This window comes from Opisthocomus hoazin, chromosome Z (assembly GCF_030867145.1).
Source record: "Opisthocomus hoazin isolate bOpiHoa1 chromosome Z, bOpiHoa1.hap1, whole genome shotgun sequence".
In the NCBI taxonomy this organism is placed as follows: Eukaryota; Metazoa; Chordata; class Aves; order Opisthocomiformes; family Opisthocomidae; genus Opisthocomus; species Opisthocomus hoazin.
Window position 1 is genome coordinate 80756150 of NC_134454.1, and position 20905 is coordinate 80777054.

The 20905-nt window shown below is 56.0% G+C and overlaps 5 protein-coding genes across 10 annotated transcripts in view; 1 reads left to right on the top strand and 4 right to left on the bottom strand.

Moving 5' to 3' along the window:
- Positions 1-20905, top strand: part of UBAP2 (ubiquitin associated protein 2) — a 176361-nt gene that overhangs the window by 132262 nt on the left and 23194 nt on the right. The gene's annotated exons all lie outside the window — the stretch shown is intronic.
- On the bottom strand, positions 3580-4158 carry LOC142358843 (interferon-like). The gene has a single exon (XM_075411030.1). It carries the CDS (start codon positions 4156-4158, stop codon positions 3580-3582), a length of 579 nt encoding a protein of 192 aa, XP_075267145.1.
- Positions 8814-9392, bottom strand: LOC142358851 (interferon-like). Its single transcript, XM_075411046.1, has one exon. The coding sequence runs from the start codon at positions 9390-9392 to the stop codon at positions 8814-8816; it is 579 nt and encodes a 192-aa protein (XP_075267161.1).
- Positions 14045-14625, bottom strand: LOC142358859 (interferon-like). The gene has a single exon (XM_075411080.1). The coding sequence runs from the start codon at positions 14623-14625 to the stop codon at positions 14047-14049; it is 579 nt and encodes a 192-aa protein (XP_075267195.1). The 3' UTR covers positions 14045-14046.
- LOC142358850 (interferon-like) lies at positions 19278-19858 on the bottom strand. Its single transcript, XM_075411038.1, has one exon. It carries the CDS (start codon positions 19856-19858, stop codon positions 19280-19282), a length of 579 nt encoding a protein of 192 aa, XP_075267153.1. The 3' UTR covers positions 19278-19279.

The window sequence follows — 20905 nt, forward strand, 5'->3', positions numbered from 1 at the left end:
TTGGAGAGGTTTGAGAGGTGGTCCCGCACAAAGCTGCTGAAGTTCGCCAAGGCCAAGTGCAAGGTCACAGAATCACAGAATGGTCAGGATTGGAAGGGACCTCTGTGGATCATGTAGTGCAACCCCCGTGCCGAAGCAGTGTCAGCTAGAGCAGGCTGCACAGGACCTTATCCAGGCGGGTCTTGAATATCTTCAGAGAAGGAGAGTCCACAACCTCCTTGGGCAACGTATTCCAGTGCTCCGTCACCCTCAGAGTGAAGAAGTTGTTCCTCATGTTCAGACGGAACTTCCTCTGCTTCAGTTTGTGCTCGTTGCCCCTTGTCCTGTCGCTGGGCACCACTGAAAGGAGCCTGCCCCATCCTCCTGACACCCACCCTTTTCAGATATTTTTAGGCATTTCTAAGGTCCCCTCTCAGCCTTCTCTTCTTCAGGCTGAACAAGGCCAGCTCCCTCAGCCTTTCCTCATAGGAGAGATGCTCCAGTCCCGTCATCATCCTCGTAGCCGTCCGCTGGACTGTGTCCAGTAGCTCCTCATCTTACTTGAAGTGGGGAGTCCAGAACTGGACACAGTACTTCAGATGGGGCCTCACTAGGGCAGAGTAGATTGAGAGGAGAAGCTCCCTCGACCTGCTGGCCACACTCATCTTAATGCACGCCAGGATGCCATTGGCCTTGTTGGCAGCCAGGGCACACTGCTGGCTCATGGTCAACTTGTTGTTCACCAGGACACCCAGGTCTCTCTGTGCGGAGGTGCTCTGCAGCGTGTCCGTGCCAAGCCTGTAGTGGTGCATGGGGTTGTTCCTCCCCAGGTGCACTTGGCCTTTTAGAACCTCATCAGGTTCGTCTGCGCCCAACTCTCCAGCCTGTCCAGCTCTCGCTGAATGGCAGCACAGCCTTCTGGCATATCCACCACTCCTCCCAGTTTGATGTCATCGACGAACTTGCTGAGGGTAGATTCTAACTCTTCGTCCAGGTCACTGATGAAGAAGTTGAACAAGAGTGGGCCGAGTACTGACCCCTGGTGGACACCACTAGTTAGAGGCCTCCCACTAGACTCAGCGCCGCTGATGACAACCCTCTGAGCTCTGCCCTTCAGCTAGTTCTCAATCCACGTGACTGGCCACTCATCCAGCCCACACTTCCTGAGCTTCCGTACGAGGATGTTACGGGAGACAGTCTGAAAACCCATGCTGAAGTCGAGGTAGACAACATGCACTGCTCTCCCTTCATCTACCCAGCCAATCATGCTGTCGTAGACAGCTATCAGATTGGTCAAGCATGGTTTCCCTTTGGTGAATCCATGTTGACTTGACTAGTGCTGACAACCTTCTTCTCCTCCACTTGCCTGATGGTGACCTGTAGAGTGAGTTGCTCCATCATCTTTCCCGGGATGGAGGTAAGGCTGACCAGGCTGTAGTTCCCTGGGTCCTCCTTCTTACCCTTTGTGGAGACTGCAGTGACATTGGCTTTTCTGCAGTCCTCGAGCACATGTCGTGTCCTCCAGCACCTTTCAAAGATGATGGAGAGTGGCTCAGCAACGACGTCTGCCAGGTCCCTCAGCACTGGTGGGTGCATTCCATCGGGGCCATGGATTTGTGGGCGTGCAGATTGCTTAAGCGCTCCCTCACGCAGTCCTCGTCGACCAAGGGAGAGTGCTCCTTTCTGCAGGCTTCCTGTCTTAGCTGCAGGGCCTGGGATTCCTGAGGGCCAGGCTTGGCACTGAGGACTGAAGCAGTTGCGGCATTCAGTAGCTCTGCCTTCTCTGCATCGTCTGTCACCAGGACAGCCTCCTCGTTCAGCAGCGGCCCCACGTTATCCTTCGTCTTCCGTTTGCTGCTGATGTAGTTGAAGAAGCCCTTGTTCTTGTCTTGGACATCCCTTGCCAGATTCAATTCCAGGTGGATCTTGGCCTTGCTCGTTGCATCCCTGCATGCTCTGACAACATTGCTGTACCCTTCGCAAGTGGCGTGCGCCTCTTTCCACATTCCATGGACATTTCTCTTCCAGCAGAGCTCCGCTAGAAGCTGCTAGTTCATCCATGCGGGTCTCCTGCCTCCTTTTCTAGATTTCTTTCGCAGGGGCACGCACCGCTCGTGAGCATGGAGGAAGTGATGTTTAAAGAGCGACCAGCACTCTTGGACCCCCCTGCCTTTGAGAGCCCTGACCCACGGGATTCCTCCCAGTAGCTCCTTGAAGAGGCCAAAGTTAGCTCTGTTGAAGTCCAAGGCTTTGATCCTACTTATCGCCCTGCTTCCTCCAGGCAGGATCCTGAACTCCACCATTTCATGGTCGTTGCAGCCGAGTCTACCACTGACCTTACATCCTCAACCAGTCCCTCCTTGTGTGTTAGTACAAGGCCCAGCAGAGCGCCTTTGCTTGTTGGTTCCTCCACCACTTGCATCAGAAAGTTGTCATCAGTGCTCTGCAGGAACCTCCTGGATTGCGTGTGCCTGGCTGTGCGGTCTTCCGAGCTGATGCCAGGGTGATTGAAGTGCCCAAGGAGAACCGGGGCCTGTGACTGTGAGGCTGCTTGCAGCTGCATGCAGAAGGTCCTGGAGATGGGTGAGGGCAACGCGAAGCAGAAATACAGGGTGGGTGGAGAATGGATTGAGAGCAGCCCTGAGGGGATGGACTTTGGGGTGTTGGCTGACAAGAATCACAGAATCACAGATTAGTAGGGATCTGGAAGGGAGCTCTGTGGGTCATGTAGTCCAACCGCCCTGCCGAAGCAGGGTCTCCTAGAGCAGGCTGCACAGGACCTTGTGCAGGCGGGTCTTGAAGCAATGTGCGCTCGCAGCCCAGAAGGCCAACCGTATCCTGGGGTGCATCGAAAGCAGCGTGGCCAGCAGGTGGAGGGAGGGGATTCTGGCCCTCCGCTGCGCTCTGGTGAGAGCCCAGTGGGAGTCCTGCGTGCAGGTTGGGAGCCCTGAGCACAGGACAGACATGGCTGTGTTCCATGTCCAAATCTCGGCAGGGCTTGGTGGGTCCCCTCCTCGCCTCGCTGAGGTACACCTTGCCCATGCCACCGTGCTTGTTCGCAAGCACTTCTGTGGCATTGGTGGATGTTTTTTGTGGTGGAGTGGTGGTTTGGAGGTGACTTTGATGTCTTGGCAGTGGGAGAGGGTTGGGAAGGGGAAGGTGGGTGTTGGGAGAGGAGGAGCGCAGAGGGTGGTAAGGCTGATGGTGTGTGGGCCAGCGTGTGCTGCGAGGGTCTGGCATCAGCAGGAGCTGCCTGTGCACTTGCAGGACCATGGAGGGTCCCTAAGAGTGGTCTGCAGTGTGGAAGCCTTTGACTGGGGGAGGGGACATTGGTGGGACAGGTTGCAGGAGGGCAGCTCGTCCCTGCCTGCGTGCAGAGACCCTGACTTTGCCTGTCGGGCACATGCATGATGACCACGTATTTATGTTCTCGTCTTTTTTGTTTTTGCATAAAGTCTTTATTTGCACCAAGTGCATAAATAAATAAATAACGGTATAAATTAATATATAAATGAATGTCCAGCAAAATAAATAAAAAGTTGTGTAAGTAGGGGAGCGGTGAGTGGGAGGAGAGAGGTGGGTTTGTTGTGGGCCGTTGGTCTAGTTGTTGTTGGTGCGTGTGAGGTTGTGGAGGTGTTGGAGGGAGACGCGAGCTTCGAGGAGGACGTGGTCCCAGGCGCAGGCGGTGTGGTTGTGGGTGCGGAGGAAGTGTTGGATGTCCCTGAAGTATTTGTTGAGGCGGAGCATGAGGTTGCGGGGCGCTTGGTCTTGGGAGAGCGTGGCGTCGTCTGCGAGGCATTGTTGGAGCTGGTGGATGTGGTGCTGGAGGGCGTTGAGGAGGCGGCGGTGCGCGTGGGCGTCCCAGTGTGGAGGGGTGTTGGGTGTGCTGAGGGTGTGGAAGAGGTGCTGTAGGATGCGTAGGGCGGTGGCGTGGTGGTGGTGTGGGTGGTTGTTGCGGAGGAGGTTGTCGGGGAAGAAGGGCGTGTGGTGGTGGTGGTGGCAGGGCTGTGTCGGGCTGGGAGCCAAGGCGTGGAGGAGCTGGAGGCTGTCCCAGGCGAAGGCGTCGTGTCGGGGCCGCAGGTGGTGGCAGGCGAGGGCGGTGGCGAGAGGCGGCAGGAGGAGCAGGAGCGTGGTGGCGGCGTGGCGCAGGCGGGGCTGCGGGGTTGCGGGCGCAGGCATGGTGGGTGTGTGGGTGGTGCTGGTCAGGAGGCTGTTGAGAGGAGCGTGGTGGTGGTGCGGGTGGGCGCTGTGCTTGGGGCGGTGTGGTGGTGGCGGCTTTATGTGGTGGGTGGTCTTTGGGTGCCTGGCTTTCTGGTTGTGTCGAGTTTCCGTGTGTGGTTTTCAGTTTGGTGTGGCGGCTGTGGTGGTGTTGGGGAAGTGCGTTGGTGGGGTGTCCGTGCGTGGGGAGGGCGGTGGCGGTGCTTGGCTGGTGCGGCTTTCAGTCTTGGCAGTTTTGGGGTCGTGTTGGCTTTAGTGTTTCTGTGGGGGACCTGAAAGCGCGGTAGTACCAACAGATGTGGCTGTTGCGCCGCTGATGTGGTGGTTTTGTGGTTTCTACTTTCTGTGCTAGGCTGGCTCTCATGCGAGTTGTTTTCCGCTGAATTTCCCTTCCTGCCCCAGTGTCTTTTCCTTGTGTAATGCTCCTGCATTTGTTGTGGCTTTTTTAGTTTCTGTTTGTTTGTCATTCTTGTTTTCGTATGAGCGCATTTTGAGAGCTTTGAAAATGATGTATTTGTCAGGAATTTCTGGAGCTCTGTAAGTCCTGAGCTGTCAGTAGAGGAGGTGACTGCGGGTCTAATGACTGTAGTGCTCCAGTGCTTCCATCGAAGGAACCTGAAGGTGTGCAAGTCGATGGGACCTGATGAGATGCATGTGCTGGTTGAGGGAAGTGGGAGCTGAAGATGTGAATTGAGTCTGCATCCTATTTGAGAAGGCGTGGCCGCCTGGTGAGGTTCCCACTGCTGGAAAAGGGGAAGCACAATGCCCATGTTTAAAAGGGGTAACAAGGAAGGTTCTGGGGCCCTTGAGGCCGATCAGTGTCTCCTGTGTGCTCGGCAAGATCATGGAGCAGATACTGCTGGAAAGTGTGTGAAGGCACATAGAAAACAACGAGGTGATTGGTGGCTGCCAGCATGGCTTCAGTAAGGGCAGGTCATGCGTGAACGAATTAGTGGCCTACTACGCGTGGTGTGCGGCGTTGGTGGATAAGGGAAGAGCAACTGACATCATCTGCCTGGAGCTGTGCAAAACATTTGACAGTGTCGTGCACAACAGGCTTGTCTGTCAATTGGAGAGCTGTAGATTTGAAGAATGGACCAGTCGGTGGAGAAGGAGTTGGGTGGATGGTCGCACTCAGAGGGTTGCGTTCAACAGCTCAGTGTCCTAGTGGAGACCCGTGATGAGTGGCGTTCCTCAGGGGTCGGTACTGGGACACGCGCAGTTTAACATCTTTGTTGGTGGCATGGACAGTGGGATTGAGTGCAGCGTCAGCAAGTTTGCCGAGAACACCACGCTGTGTGGTGCGGTCGACACACTGGAGGGAAAGGATGCCACTCGGAGGGACTTGGAGAGGCTTGAGAGGTGGTCCCGCACAAAGCTGCTGAAGTTCGCCAAGGCCAAGTGCAAGGTCACAGAATCACAGAATGGTCAGGATTGGAAGGGACCTCTGTGGGTCATGTAGTGCAACCCCCATGCCGAAGCAGTGTCAGCTAGAGCAGGCTGCACAGGACCTTATCCAGGCGGATCTTGAATATCTTCAGAGAAGGAGAGTCCACAACCTCCTTGGGCAACCTATTCCATGGCTCTGTCACCCTCAGAGTGAAGAAGTTGTTCCTCATGTTCAGATGGGGCCTCACTAGGGCAGAGTAGATTGAGAGGAGAAGCTCCCTCGACCTGCTGGCCACACTCGTCTTAATGCACGCCAGGATGCCATTGGCCTTGTTGGCAGCCAGGGCACACTGCTGACTCATGGTCAACTTGTTGTTCACCAGGACACCCAGGTCTCTCTGTGCGGAGGTGCTCTGCAGCGTGTCCGTGCCAAGCCTGTAGTGGTGCATGGGGTTGTTCCTCCCCAGGTGCACTTGGCCTTTTAGAACCTCATCAGGTTCGTCTGCGCCCAACTCTCCAGCCTGTCCAGCTCTCGCTGAATGGCAGCACAGCCTTCTGGCATATCCACCACTCCTCCCAGTTTGATGTCATCGACAAACTTGCTGAGGGTAGATTCTAACTCTTCGTCCAGGTCACTGATGAAGAAGTTGAACAAGAGTGGGCCGAGTACTGACCCCTGGGGGACACCACTAGTTAGAGGCCTCCCACTAGACTCAGCGCCACTGATGACAACCCTCTGAGCTCTGCCCTTCAGCCAGTTCTCAATCCACGTGACTGGCCACTCATCCAGCCCACACTTCCTGAGCTTCCGTACGAGGATGTTACGGGAGACAGTCTGAAAACCCATGCTGAAGTCGAGGTAGACAACATGCACTGCTCTCCCTTCATCTACCCAGCCAGTCATGCTGTCGTAGACAGCTATCAGATTGGTCAAGCATGGTTTCCCTTTGGTGAATCCATGTTGACTTGACTAGTGCTGACAACCTTCTTCTCCTCCACTTGCCTGATGGTGACCTGTAGAGTGAGTTGCTCCATCATCTTTCCCGGGATGGAGGTAAGGCTGACCAGGCTGTAGTTCCCTGGGTCCTCCTTCTTACCCTTTGTGGAGACTGCAGTGACATTGGCTTTTCTGCAGTCCTCGAGCACGTGTCGTGTCCTCCAGCACCTTTCAAAGATGATGGAGAGTGGCTCAGCAACGACGTCTGCCAGGTCCCTCAGCACTGGTGGGTGCATTCCATCGGGGCCATGGATTTGTGGGCGTGCAGATTGCTTAAGCGGTCCCTCACGCAGTACTCGTCGACCAAGGGAGAGTGCTCCTTTCTGCAGGCTTCCTGTCTTAGCTGCAGGGCTTGGGATTCCTGAGGGCCAGGCTTGGCACTGAGGACTGAAGCAGTTGCGGCATTCAGTAGCTCTGCCTTCTCTGCATCGTCTGTCACCAGGACACCCTCCTCATTCAGCAGCGGCCCCACGTTATCCCTCGTCTTCCGTTTGCTGCTGATGTAGTTGAAGAAGCCCTTGTTCTTGTCTTGGACATCCCTTGCCAGATTCAATTCCAGGTGGATCTTGGCCTTGCTCGTTGCATCCCTGCATGCTCTGACAACATTGCTGTACCCTTCGCAAGTGGCGTGCGCCTCTTTCCACATTCCATGGACGTTTCTCTTCCAGCAGAGCTCCGCTAGAAGCTGCTAGTTCATCCATGCGGGTCTCCTGCCTCCTTTTCTAGATTTCTTTCGCAGGGGCACGCACCGCTCGTGAGCATGGAGGAAGTGATGTTTAAAGAGCGACCAGCACTCTTGGACCCCCCTGCCTTTGAGAGCCCTGACCCACGGGATTCCTCCCAGTAGCTCCTTGAAGAGGCCAAAGTTAGCTCTGTTGAAGTCCAAGGCTTTGATCCTACTTATCGCCCTGCTTCCTCCAGGCAGGATCCTGAACTCCACCATTTCATGGTCGTTGCAGCCGAGTCTACCACCGACCTTTACATCCTCAACCAGTCCCTCCTTGTGTGTTAGTACAAGGCCCAGCAGAGCGCCTTTGCTTGTTGGTTCCTCCACCACTTGCATCAGAAAGTTGTCATCAGTGCTCTGCAGGAACCTCCTGGATTGCGTGTGGCTGGCTGTGCGGTCTTCCGAGCTGATGTCAGGGTGGTTGAAGTGCCCAAGGAGAACCGGGGCTTGTGACTGTGAGGCTGCTTGCAGCTGCGTGCAGAAGGTCCTGGAGATGGGTGAGGGCAACGCGAAGCAGAAATACAGGGTGGGTGGAGAATGGATTGAGAGCAGCCCTGAGGGGATGGACTTTGGGGTGTTGGCTGACAAGAATCACAGATTGGTAGGGATGTGGAAGGGAGCTCTGTGGGTCATGTAGTCCAACCGCCCTGCCGAAGCAGGGTCTCCTAGAGCAGGCTGCACAGGACCTTGTGCAGGCGGGTCTTGAAGCAATGTGCGCTCGCAGCCCAGAAGGCCAACCGTATCCTGGGGTGCATCGAAAGCAGCGTGGCCAGCAGGTGGAGGGAGGGGATTCTGGCCCTTCGCTGCGCTCTGGTGAGAGCTCAGTGGGAGTCCTGTGTGCAGGTTGGGAGCCCTGAGCACAGGACAGACATGGCTGTGTTCCATGTCCAAATCTTGGCAGGGCTTGGTGGGTCCCCTCCTCGCCTCGCTGAGGTACACCTTGCCCATGCCGCCGTGCTTGTTCGCAAGCACTTCTGTGGCATTGGTGGATGTTTTTTGTGGTGGAGTGGTGGTTTGGAGGTGACTTTGATGTCTTGGCAGTGGGAGAGGGTTGGGAAGGGGAAGGTGGGTGTTGGGAGAGGAGGAGCGCAGAGGGTAAGGCTGATGGTGTGTGGGCAAGCGTGTGCTGCGAGGGTCTGGCATCAGCAGGAGCTGCCTGTGCACTTGCAGGACCATGGAGGGTCCCTAAGAGTGGTCTGCAGTGTGGAAGCCTTTGACTGGGGGAGGGGACATTGGTGGGACAGGTTGCAGGAGGGCAGCTCGTCCCTGCCTGCATGCAGAGACCCTGACTTTGCCTGTCGGGCACATGCATGATGACCACGTATTTATGTTCTCGTCTTTTTTGTTTTTGCATAAAGTCTTTATTTGCAACAAGTGCATAAATAAATAAATAACGGTATAAATTAATATAGAAATGAATGTCCAGCAAAATAAATAAATGGTTGTGTAAGTAGGGGAGCGGTGAGTGGGAGGAGAGAGGTGGGTTTGTTGTGGGCCGTTGGTCTAGTTGTTGTTGGTGTGTGTGAGGTTGTGGAGGTGTTGGAGGGAGACGCGAGCTTCGAGGAGGACGTGGTCCCAGGCGCAGGCGGTGTGGTTGTGGGTGCGGAGGAAGTGTTGGATGTCCCTGAAGTATTTGTTGAGGCGGAGCATGAGGTTGCGGGGCGCTTGGTCTTGGGAGAGCGTGGCGTCGTCTGCGAGGCATTGTTGGAGCTGGTGGATGTGGTGCTGGAGGGCGTTGAGGAGGCGGCGGTGCGCGTGGGCGTCCCAGTGTGGAGGGGTGTTGGGTGTGCTGAGGGTGTGGAAGAGGTGCTGTAGGATGCGTAGGGCGGTGGCGTGGTGGTGGTGTGGGTGGTTGTTGCGGAGGAGGTTGTCGGGGAAGAAGGGCGTGTGGTGGTGGTGGTGGCAGGGCTGTGTCGGGCTGGGAGCCAAGGCGTGGAGGAGCTGGAGGCTGTCCCAGGCGAAGGCGTCGTGTCGGGGCCGCAGGTGGTGGCAGGCGAGGGCGGTGGCGAGAGGTGGCAGGAGGAGCAGGAGCGTGGTGGCGGCGTGGCGCAGGCGGGGCTGCGGGGTTGCGGGCGCAGGCATGGTGGGTGTGTGGGTGGTGCTGGTCAGGAGGCTGTTGAGAGGAGCGTGGTGGTGGTGCGGGTGGGCGCTGTGCTTGGGGCGGTGTGGTGGTGGCGGCTTTATGTGGTGGGTGGTCTTTGGGTGCCTGGCTTTCTGGTTGTGTCGAGTTTCCGTGTGTGGTTTTCAGTTTGGTGTGGCGGCTGTGGTGGTGTTGGGGAAGTGCGTTGGTGGGGTGTCCGTGCGTGGGGAGGGCGGTGGCGGTGCTTGGCTGGTGCGGCTTTCAGTCTTGGCGGTTTTGGGGTCGTGTTGGCTTTAGTGTTTCCGTGGGGGACCTGAAAGCGCGGTAGTAGCAACAGATGTGGCTGTTGCGCCGCTGATGTGGTGGTTTTGTGGTTTCTACTTTCTGTGCTAGGCTGGCTCTCATGCGAGTTGTTTTCCGCTGAATTTCCCTTCCTGCCCCAGTGTCTTTTCCTTGTGTAATGCTCCTGCATTTGTTGTGGCTTTTTTAGTTTCTGTTTGTTTGTCATTCTTGTTTTCGTATGAGCGCGTTTTGAGAGCTTTGAAAATGATGTATTTGTCAGGAATTTCTGGAGCTCTGTAAGTCCTGAGCTGTCAGTAGAGGAGGTGACTGTGGGTCTAATGACTGTAGTGCTCCAGTGCTTCCATCTAAGGAACCTGAAGGTGTGCAAGTCGATGGGACCTGATGAGATGCATGTGCTGGTTGAGGGAAGTGGGAGCTGAAGATGTGAATTGAGTCTGCATCCTATTTGAGAAGGCGTGGCCGCCTGGTGAGGTTCCCACTGCTGGAAAAGGGGAAGCACAATGCCCATGTTTAAAGGGGTAACAAGGAAGGTTCTGGGGCCCTTGAGGCCGATCAGTGTCTCCTGTGTGCTCGGCAAGATCATGGAGCAGATACTGCTGGAAAGTGTGTGAAGGCACATAGAAAACAACGAGGTGATTGGTGGCTGCCAGCATGGCTTCAGTAAGGGCAGGTCATGCGTGAACGAATTAGTGGCCTACTACGCGTGGTGTGCGGCGTTGGTGGATAAGGGAAGAGCAACTGACATCATCTGCCTGGAGCTGTGCAAAACATTTGACAGTGTCGTGCACAACAGGCTTGTCTGTCAATTGGAGAGCTGTAGATTTGAAGAATGGACCAGTCGGTGGAGAAGGAGTTGGGTGGATGGTCGCACTCAGAGGGTTGCGTTCAACAGCTCAGTGTCCTAGTGGAGACCCGTGATGAGTGGCGTTCCTCAGGGGTCGGTACTGGGACACGCGCAGTTTAACATCTTTGTTGGTGGCATGGACAGTGGGATTGAGTGCAGCGTCAGCAAGTTTGCCGAGAACACCACGCTGTGTGGTGCGGTCGACACACTGGAGGGAAAGGATGCCACTCGGAGGGACTTGGAGAGGCTTGAGAGGTGGTCCCGCACAAAGCTGCTGAAGTTCGCCAAGGCCAAGTGCAAGGTCACAGAATCACAGAATGGTCAGGATTGGAAGGGACCTCTGTGGGTCATGTAGTGCAACCCCCATGCCGAAGCAGTGTCAGCTAGAGCAGGCTGCACAGGACCTTATCCAGGCGGATCTTGAATATCTTCAGAGAAGGAGAGTCCACAACCTCCTTGGGCAACCTATTCCATGGCTCTGTCACCCTCAGAGTGAAGAAGTTGTTCCTCATGTTCAGATGGGGCCTCACTAGGGCAGAGTAGATTGAGAGGAGAAGCTCCCTCGACCTGCTGGCCACACTCGTCTTAATGCACGCCAGGATGCCATTGGCCTTGTTGGCAGCCAGGGCACACTGCTGACTCATGGTCAACTTGTTGTTCACCAGGACACCCAGGTCTCTCTGTGCGGAGGTGCTCTGCAGCGTGTCCGTGCCAAGCCTGTAGTGGTGCATGGGGTTGTTCCTCCCCAGGTGCACTTGGCCTTTTAGAACCTCATCAGGTTCGTCTGCGCCCAACTCTCCAGCCTGTCCAGCTCTCGCTGAATGGCAGCACAGCCTTCTGGCATATCCACCACTCCTCCCAGTTTGATGTCATCGACAAACTTGCTGAGGGTAGATTCTAACTCTTCGTCCAGGTCACTGATGAAGAAGTTGAACAAGAGTGGGCCGAGTACTGACCCCTGGGGGACACCACTAGTTAGAGGCCTCCCACTAGACTCAGCGCCACTGATGACAACCCTCTGAGCTCTGCCCTTCAGCCAGTTCTCAATCCACGTGACTGGCCACTCATCCAGCCCACACTTCCTGAGCTTCCGTACGAGGATGTTACGGGAGACAGTCTGAAAACCCATGCTGAAGTCGAGGTAGACAACATGCACTGCTCTCCCTTCATCTACCCAGCCAGTCATGCTGTCGTAGACAGCTATCAGATTGGTCAAGCATGGTTTCCCTTTGGTGAATCCATGTTGACTTGACTAGTGCTGACAACCTTCTTCTCCTCCACTTGCCTGATGGTGACCTGTAGAGTGAGTTGCTCCATCATCTTTCCCGGGATGGAGGTAAGGCTGACCAGGCTGTAGTTCCCTGGGTCCTCCTTCTTACCCTTTGTGGAGACTGCAGTGACATTGGCTTTTCTGCAGTCCTCGAGCACGTGTCGTGTCCTCCAGCACCTTTCAAAGATGATGGAGAGTGGCTCAGCAACGACGTCTGCCAGGTCCCTCAGCACTGGTGGGTGCATTCCATCGGGGCCATGGATTTGTGGGCGTGCAGATTGCTTAAGCGGTCCCTCACGCAGTACTCGTCGACCAAGGGAGAGTGCTCCTTTCTGCAGGCTTCCTGTCTTAGCTGCAGGGCTTGGGATTCCTGAGGGCCAGGCTTGGCACTGAGGACTGAAGCAGTTGCGGCATTCAGTAGCTCTGCCTTCTCTGCGTTGTCTGTCACCAGGACACCCTCCTCATTCAGCAGCGGCCCCACGTTATCCCTCGTCTTCCGTTTGCTGCTGATGTAGTTGAAGAAGCCCTTGTTCTTGTCTTGGACATCCCTTGCCAGATTCAATTCCAGGTGGATCTTGGCCTTGCTCGTTGCATCCCTGCATGCTCTGACAACATTGCTGTACCCTTCGCAAGTGGCGTGCGCCTCTTTCCACATTCCATGGACATTTCTCTTCCAGCAGAGCTCCGCTAGAAGCTGCTAGTTCATCCATGCGGGTCTCCTGCCTCCTTTTCTAGATTTCTTTCGCAGGGGCACGCACCGCTCGTGAGCATGGAGGAAGTGATGTTTAAAGAGCGACCAGCACTCTTGGACCCCCCTGCCTTTGAGAGCCCTGACCCACGGGATTCCTCCCAGTAGCTCCTTGAAGAAGCCAAAGTTAGCTCTGTTGAAGTCCAAGGCTTTGATCCTACTTATCGCCCTGCTTCCTCCAGGCAGGATCCTGAACTCCACCATTTCATGGTCGTTGCAGCCGAGTCTACCACCGACCTTTACATCCTCAACCAGTCCCTCCTTGTGTGTTAGTACAAGGCCCAGCAGAGCGCCTTTGCTTGTTGGTTCCTCCACCACTTGCATCAGAAAGTTGTCATCAGTGCTCTGCAGGAACCTCCTGGATTGCGTGTGGCTGGCTGTGCGGTCTTCCGAGCTGATGTCAGGGTGGTTGAAGTGCCCAAGGAGAACCGGGGCTTGTGACTGTGAGGCTGCTTGCAGCTGCGTGCAGAAGGTCCTGGAGATGGGTGAGGGCAACGCGAAGCAGAAATACAGGGTGGGTGGAGAATGGATTGAGAGCAGCCCTGAGGGGATGGACTTTGGGGTGTTGGCTGACAAGAATCACAGATTGGTAGGGATGTGGAAGGGAGCTCTGTGGGTCATGTAGTCCAACCGCCCTGCCGAAGCAGGGTCTCCTAGAGCAGGCTGCACAGGACCTTGTGCAGGCGGGTCTTGAAGCAATGTGCGCTCGCAGCCCAGAAGGCCAACCGTATCCTGGGGTGCATCGAAAGCAGCGTGGCCAGCAGGTGGAGGGAGGGGATTCTGGCCCTTCGCTGCGCTCTGGTGAGAGCTCAGTGGGAGTCCTGTGTGCAGGTTGGGAGCCCTGAGCACAGGACAGACATGGCTGTGTTCCATGTCCAAATCTCGGCAGGGCTTGGTGGGTCCCCTCCTCGCCTCGCTGAGGTACACCTTGCCCATGCCACCGTGCTTGTTCGCAAGCACTTCTGTGGCATTGGTGGATGTTTTTTGTGGTGGAGTGGTGGTTTGGAGGTGACTTTGATGTCTTGGCAGTGGGAGAGGGTTGGGAAGGGGAAGGTGGGTGTTGGGAGAGGAGGAGCGCAGAGGGTAAGGCTGATGGTGTGTGGGCAAGCGTGTGCTGCGAGGGTCTGGCATCAGCAGGAGCTGCCTGTGCACTTGCAGGACCATGGAGGGTCCCTAAGAGTGGTCTGCAGTGTGGAAGCCTTTGACTGGGGGAGGGGACATTGGTGGGACAGGTTGCAGGAGGGCAGCTCGTCCCTGCCTGCATGCAGAGACCCTGACTTTGCCTGTCGGGCACATGCATGATGACCACGTATTTCTCTTCTCGTCTTTTTTGTTTTTGCATAAAGTCTTTATTTGCAACAAGTGCATAAATAAATAAATAACGGTATAAATTAATATAGAAATGAATGTCCAGCAAAATAAATAAATGGTTGTGTAAGTAGGGGAGCGGTGAGTGGGAGGAGAGAGGTGGGTTTGTTGTGGGCCGTTGGTCTAGTTGTTGTTGGTGCGTGTGAGGTTGTGGAGGTGTTGGAGGGAGACGCGAGCTTCGAGGAGGACGTGGTCCCAGGCGCAGGCGGTGTGGTTGTGGGTGCGGAGGAAGTGTTGGATGTCCCTGAAGTATTTGTTGAGGCGGAGCATGAGGTTGCGGGGCGCTTGGTCTTGGGAGAGCGTGGCATCGTCTGCGAGGCATTGTTGGAGCTGGTGGATGTGGTGCTGGAGGGCGTTGAGGAGGCGGCGGTGCGCGTGGGCGTCCCAGTGTGGAGGGGTGTTGGGTGTGCTGAGGGTGTGGAAGAGGTGCTGTAGGATGCGTAGGGCGGTGGCGTGGTGGTGGTGTGGGTGGTTGTTGCGGAGGAGGTTGTCGGGGAAGAAGGGCGTGTGGTGGTGGTGGTGGCAGGGCTGTGTCGGGCTGGGAGCCAAGGCGTGGAGGAGCTGGAGGCTGTCCCAGGCGAAGGCGTCGTGTCGGGGCCGCAGGTGGTGGCAGGCGAGGGCGGTGGCGAGAGGCGGCAGGAGGAGCAGGAGCGTGGTGGCGGCGTGGCGCAGGCGGGGCTGCGGGGTTGCGGGCGCAGGCATGGTGGGTGTGTGGGTGGTGCTGGTCAGGAGGCTGTTGAGAGGAGCGTGGTGGTGGTGCGGGTGGGCGCTGTGCTTGGGGCGGTGTGGTGGTGGCGGCTTTATGTGGTGGGTGGTCTTTGGGTGCCTGGCTTTCTGGTTGTGTCGAGTTTCCGTGTGTGGTTTTCAGTTTGGTGTGGCGGCTGTGGTGGTGTTGGGGAAGTGCGTTGGTGGGGTGTCCGTGCGTGGGGAGGGCGGTGGCGGTGCTTGGCTGGTGCGGCTTTCAGTCTTGGCGGTTTTGGGGTCGTGTTGGCTTTAGTGTTTCCGTGGGGGACCTGAAAGCGCGGTAGTAGCAACAGATGTGGCTGTTGCGCCGCTGATGTGGTGGTTTTGTGGTTTCTACTTTCTGTGCTAGGCTGGCTCTCATGCGAGTTGTTTTCCGCTGAATTTCCCTTCCTGCCCCAGTGTCTTTTCCTTGTGTAATGCTCCTGCATTTGTTGTGGCTTTTTTAGTTTCTGTTTGTTTGTCATTCTTGTTTTCGTATGAGCGCGTTTTGAGAGCTTTGAAAATGATGTATTTGTCAGGAATTTCTGGAGCTCTGTAAGTCCTGAGCTGTCAGTAGAGGAGGTGACTGTGGGTCTAATGACTGTAGTGCTCCAGTGCTTCCATCTAAGGAACCTGAAGGTGTGCAAGTCGATGGGACCTGATGAGATGCATGTGCTGGTTGAGGGAAGTGGGAGCTGAAGATGTGAATTGAGTCTGCATCCTATTTGAGAAGGCGTGGCCGCCTGGTGAGGTTCCCACTGCTGGAAAAGGGGAAGCACAATGCCCATGTTTAAAGGGGTAACAAGGAAGGTTCTGGGGCCCTTGAGGCCGATCAGTGTCTCCTGTGTGCTCGGCAAGATCATGGAGCAGATACTGCTGGAAAGTGTGTGAAGGCACATAGAAAACAACGAGGTGATTGGTGGCTGCCAGCATGGCTTCAGTAAGGGCAGGTCATGCGTGAACGAATTAGTGGCCTACTACGCGTGGTGTGCGGCGTTGGTGGATAAGGGAAGAGCAACTGACATCATCTGCCTGGAGCTGTGCAAAACATTTGACAGTGTCGTGCACAACAGGCTTGTCTGTCAATTGGAGAGCTGTAGATTTGAAGAATGGACCAGTCGGTGGAGAAGGAGTTGGGTGGATGGTCGCACTCAGAGGGTTGCGTTCAACAGCTCAGTGTCCTAGTGGAGACCCGTGATGAGTGGCGTTCCTCAGGGGTCGGTACTGGGACACGCGCAGTTTAACATCTTTGTTGGTGGCATGGACAGTGGGATTGAGTGCAGCGTCAGCAAGTTTGCCGAGAACACCACGCTGTGTGGTGCGGTCGACACACTGGAGGGAAAGGATGCCACTCGGAGGGACTTGGAGAGGCTTGAGAGGTGGTCCCGCACAAAGCTGCTGAAGTTCGCCAAGGCCAAGTGCAAGGTCACAGAATCACAGAATGGTCAGGATTGGAAGGGACCTCTGTGGGTCATGTAGTGCAACCCCCATGCCGAAGCAGTGTCAGCTAGAGCAGGCTGCACAGGACCTTATCCAGGCGGATCTTGAATATCTTCAGAGAAGGAGAGTCCACAACCTCCTTGGGCAACCTATTCCATGGCTCTGTCACCCTCAGAGTGAAGAAGTTGTTCCTCATGTTCAGATGGGGCCTCACTAGGGCAGAGTAGATTGAGAGGAGAAGCTCCCTCGACCTGCTGGCCACACTCGTCTTAATGCACGCCAGGATGCCATTGGCCTTGTTGGCAGCCAGGGCACACTGCTGACTCATGGTCAACTTGTTGTTCACCAGGACACCCAGGTCTCTCTGTGCGGAGGTGCTCTGCAGCGTGTCCGTGCCAAGCCTGTAGTGGTGCATGGGGTTGTTCCTCCCCAGGTGCACTTGGCCTTTTAGAACCTCATCAGGTTCGTCTGCGCCCAACTCTCCAGCCTGTCCAGCTCTCGCTGAATGGCAGCACAGCCTTCTGGCATATCCACCACTCCTCCCAGTTTGATGTCATCGACAAACTTGCTGAGGGTAGATTCTAACTCTTCGTCCAGGTCACTGATGAAGAAGTTGAACAAGAGTGGGCCGAGTACTGACCCCTGGGGGACACCACTAGTTAGAGGCCTCCCACTAGACTCAGCGCCACTGATGACAACCCTCTGAGCTCTGCCCTTCAGCCAGTTCTCAATCCACGTGACTGGCCACTCATCCAGCCCACACTTCCTGAGCTTCCGTACGAGGATGTTACGGGAGACAGTCTGAAAACCCATGCTGAAGTCGAGGTAGACAACATGCACTGCTCTCCCTTCATCTACCCAGCCAGTCATGCTGTCGTAGACAGCTATCAGATTGGTCAAGCATGGTTTCCCTTTGGTGAATCCATGTTGACTTGACTAGTGCTGACAACCTTCTTCTCCTCCACTTGCCTGATGGTGACCTGTAGAGTGAGTTGCTCCATCATCTTTCCCGGGATGGAGGTAAGGCTGACCAGGCTGTAGTTCCCTGGGTCCTCCTTCTTACCCTTTGTGGAGACTGCAGTGACATTGGCTTTTCTGCAGTCCTCGAGCACGTGTCGTGTCCTCCAGCACCTTTCAAAGATGATGGAGAGTGGCTCAGCAACGACGTCTGCCAGGTCCCTCAGCACTGGTGGGTGCATTCCATCGGGGCCATGGATTTGTGGGCGTGCAGATTGCTTAAGCGGTCCCTCACGCAGTACTCGTCGACCAAGGGAGAGTGCTCCTTTCTGCAGGCTTCCTGTCTTAGCTGCAGGGCTTGGGATTCCTGAGGGCCAGGCTTGGCACTGAGGACTGAAGCAGTTGCGGCATTCAGTAGCTCTGCCTTCTCTGCATTGTCTGTCACCAGGACACCCTCCTCATTCAGCAGCGGCCCCACGTTATCCCTCGTCTTCCGTTTGCTGCTGATGTAGTTGAAGAAGCCCTTGTTCTTGTCTTGGACATCCCTTGCCAGATTCAATTCCAGGTGGATCTTGGCCTTGCTCGTTGCATCCCTGCATGCTCTGACAACATTGCTGTACCCTTCGCAAGTGGCGTGCGCCTCTTTCCACATTCCATGGACGTTTCTCTTCCAGCAGAGCTCCGCTAGAAGCTGCTAGTTCATCCATGCGGGTCTCCTGCCTCCTTTTCTAGATTTCTTTCGCAGGGGCACGCACCGCTCGTGAGCATGGAGGAAGTGATGTTTAAAGAGCGACCAGCACTCTTGGACCCCCCTGCCTTTGAGAGCCCTGACCCACGGGATTCCTCCCAGTAGCTCCTTGAAGAGGCCAAAGTTAGCTCTGTTGAAGTCCAAGGCTTTGATCCTACTTATCGCCCTGCTTCCTCCAGGCAGGATCCTGAACTCCACCATTTCATGGTCGTTGCAGCCGAGTCTACCACCGACCTTTACATCCTCAACCAGTCCCTCCTTGTGTGTTAGTACAAGGCCCAGCAGAGCGCCTTTGCTTGTTGGTTCCTCCACCACTTGCATCAGAAAGTTGTCATCAGTGCTCTGCAGGAACCTCCTGGATTGCGTGTGGCTGGCTGTGCGGTCTTCCGAGCTGATGTCAGGGTGGTTGAAGTGCCCAAGGAGAACCGGGGCTTGTGACTGTGAGGCTGCTTGCAGCTGCGTGCAGAAGGTCCTGGAGATGGGTGAGGGCAACGCGAAGCAGAAATACAGGGTGGGTGGAGAATGGATTGAGAGCAGCCCTGAGGGGATGGACTTTGGGGTGTTGGCTGACAAGAATCACAGATTGGTAGGGATGTGGAAGGGAGCTCTGTGGGTCATGTAGTCCAACCGCCCTGCCGAAGCAGGGTCTCCTAGAGCAGGCTGCACAGGACCTTGTGCAGGCGGGTCTTGAAGCAATGTGCGCTCGCAGCCCAGAAGGCCAACCGTATCCTGGGGTGCATCGAAAGCAGCGTGGCCAGCAGGTGGAGGGAGGGGATTCTGGCCCTTCGCTGCGCTCTGGTGAGAGCTCAGTGGGAGTCCTGTGTGCAGGTTGGGAGCCCTGAGCACAGGACAGACATGGCTGTGTTCCATGTCCAAATCTCGGCAGGGCTTGGTGGGTCCCCTCCTCGCCTCGCTGAGGTACACCTTGCCCATGCCACCGTGCTTGTTCGCAAGCACTTCTGTGGCATTGGTGGATGTTTTTTGTGGTGGAGTGGTGGTTTGGAGGTGACTTTGATGTCTTGGCAGTGGGAGAGGGTTGGGAAGGGGAAGGTGGGTGTTGGGAGAGGAGGAGCGCAGAGGGTAAGGCTGATGGTGTGTGGGCCAGCGTGTGCTGCGAGGGTCTGGCATCAGCAGGAGCTGCCTGTGCACTTGCAGGACCATGGAGGGTCCCTAAGAGTGGTCTGCAGTGTGGAAGCCTTTGACTGGGGGAGGGGACATTGGTGGGACAGGTTGCAGGAGGGCAGCTCGTCCCTGCCTGCATGCAGAGACCCTGACTTTGCCTGTCGGGCACATGCATGATGACCACGTATTTCTCTTCTCGTCTTTTTTGTTTTTGCATAAAGTCTTTATTTGCAACAAGTGCATAAATAAATAAATAACGGTATAAATTAATATAGAAATGAATGTCCAGCAAAATAAATAAATGGTTGTGTAAGTAGGGGAGCGGTGAGTGGGAGGAGAGAGGTGGGTTTGTTGTGGGCCGTTGGTCTAGTTGTTGTTGGTGCGTGTGAGGTTGTGGAGGTGTTGGAGGGAGACGCGAGCTTCGAGGAGGACGTGGTCCCAGGCGCAGGCGGTGTGGTTGTGGGTGCGGAGGAAGTGTTGGATGTCCCTGAAGTATTTGTTGAGGCGGAGCATGAGGTTGCGGGGCGCTTGGTCTTGGGAGAGCGTGGCGTCGTCTGCGAGGCATTGTTGGAGCTGGTGGATGTGGTGCTGGAGGGCGTTGAGGAGGCGGCGGTGCGCGTGGGCGTCCCAGTGTGGAGGGGTGTTGGGTGTGCTGAGGGTGTGGAAGAGGTGCTGTAGGATGCGTAGGGCGGTGGCGTGGTGGTGGTGTGGGTGGTTGTTGCGGAGGAGGTTGTCGGGGAAGAAGGGCGTGTGGTGGTGGTGGTGGCAGGGCTGTGTCGGGCTGGGAGCCAAGGCGTGGAGGAGCTGGAGGCTGTCCCAGGCGAAGGCGTCGTGTCGGGGCCGCAGGTGGTGGCAGGCGAGGGCGGTGGCGAGAGGCGGCAGGAGGAGCAGGAGCGTGGTGGCGGCGTGGCGCAGGCGGGGCTGCGGGGTTGCGGGCGCAGGCATGGTGGGTGTGTGGGTGGTGCTGGTCAGGAGGCTGTTGAGAGGAGCGTGGTGGTGGTGCGGGTGGGCGCTGTGCTTGGGGCGGTGTGGTGGTGGCGGCTTTATGTGGTGGGTGGTCTTTGGGTGCCTGGCTTTCTGGTTGTGTCGAGTTTCCGTGTGTGGTTTTCAGTTTGGTGTGGCGGCTGTGGTGGTGTTGGGGAAGTGCGTTGGTGGGGTGTCCGTGCGTGGGGAGGGCGGTGGCGGTGCTTGGCTGGTGCGGCTTTCAGTCTTGGCGGTTTTGGGGTCGTGTTGGCTTTAGTGTTTCCGTGGGGGACCTGAAAGCGCGGTAGTAGCAACAGATGTGGCTGTTGCGCCGCTGATGTGGTGGTTTTGTGGTTTCTACTTTCTGTGCTAGGCTGGCTCTCATGCGAGTTGTTTTCCGCTGAATTTCCCTTCCTGCCCCAGTGTCTTTTCCTTGTGTAATGCTCCTGCATTTGTTGTGGCTTTTTTAGTTTCTGTTTGTTTGTCATTCTTGTTTTCGTATGAGCGCGTTTTGAGAGCTTTGAAAATGATGTATTTGTCAGGAATTTCTGGAGCTCTGTAAGTCCTGAGCTGTCAGTAGAGGAGGTGACTGTGGGTCTAATGACTGTAGTGCTCCAGTGCTTCCATCTAAGGAACCTGAAGGTGTGCAAGTCGATGGGACCTGATGAGATGCATGTGCTGGTTGAGGGAAGTGGGAGCTGAAGATGTGAATTGAGTCTGCATCCTATTTGAGAAGGCGTGGCCGCCTGGTGAGGTTCCCACTGCTGGAAAAGGGGAAGCACAATGCCCATGTTTAAAGGGGTAACAAGGAAGGTTCTGGGGCCCTTGAGGCCGATCAGTGTCTCCTGTGTGCTCGGCAAGATCATGGAGCAGATACTGCTGGAAAGTGTGTGAAGGCACATAGAAAACAACGAGGTGATTGGTGGCTGCCAGCATGGCTTCAGTAAGGGCAGGTCATGCGTGAACGAATTAGTGGCCTACTACGCGTGGTGTGCGGCGTTGGTGGATAAGGGAAGAGCAACTGACATC

Coding starts and splice junctions, on each gene's coding strand:
- LOC142358843 (XM_075411030.1), bottom strand. CDS start 4,158: ATGCCTGCGCCCGCAACCCCGCAGCCCCGCCTGCGCCACGCCGCCACC.
- LOC142358851 (XM_075411046.1), bottom strand. CDS start 9,392: ATGCCTGCGCCCGCAACCCCGCAGCCCCGCCTGCGCCACGCCGCCACC.
- LOC142358859 (XM_075411080.1), bottom strand. CDS start 14,625: ATGCCTGCGCCCGCAACCCCGCAGCCCCGCCTGCGCCACGCCGCCACC.
- LOC142358850 (XM_075411038.1), bottom strand. CDS start 19,858: ATGCCTGCGCCCGCAACCCCGCAGCCCCGCCTGCGCCACGCCGCCACC.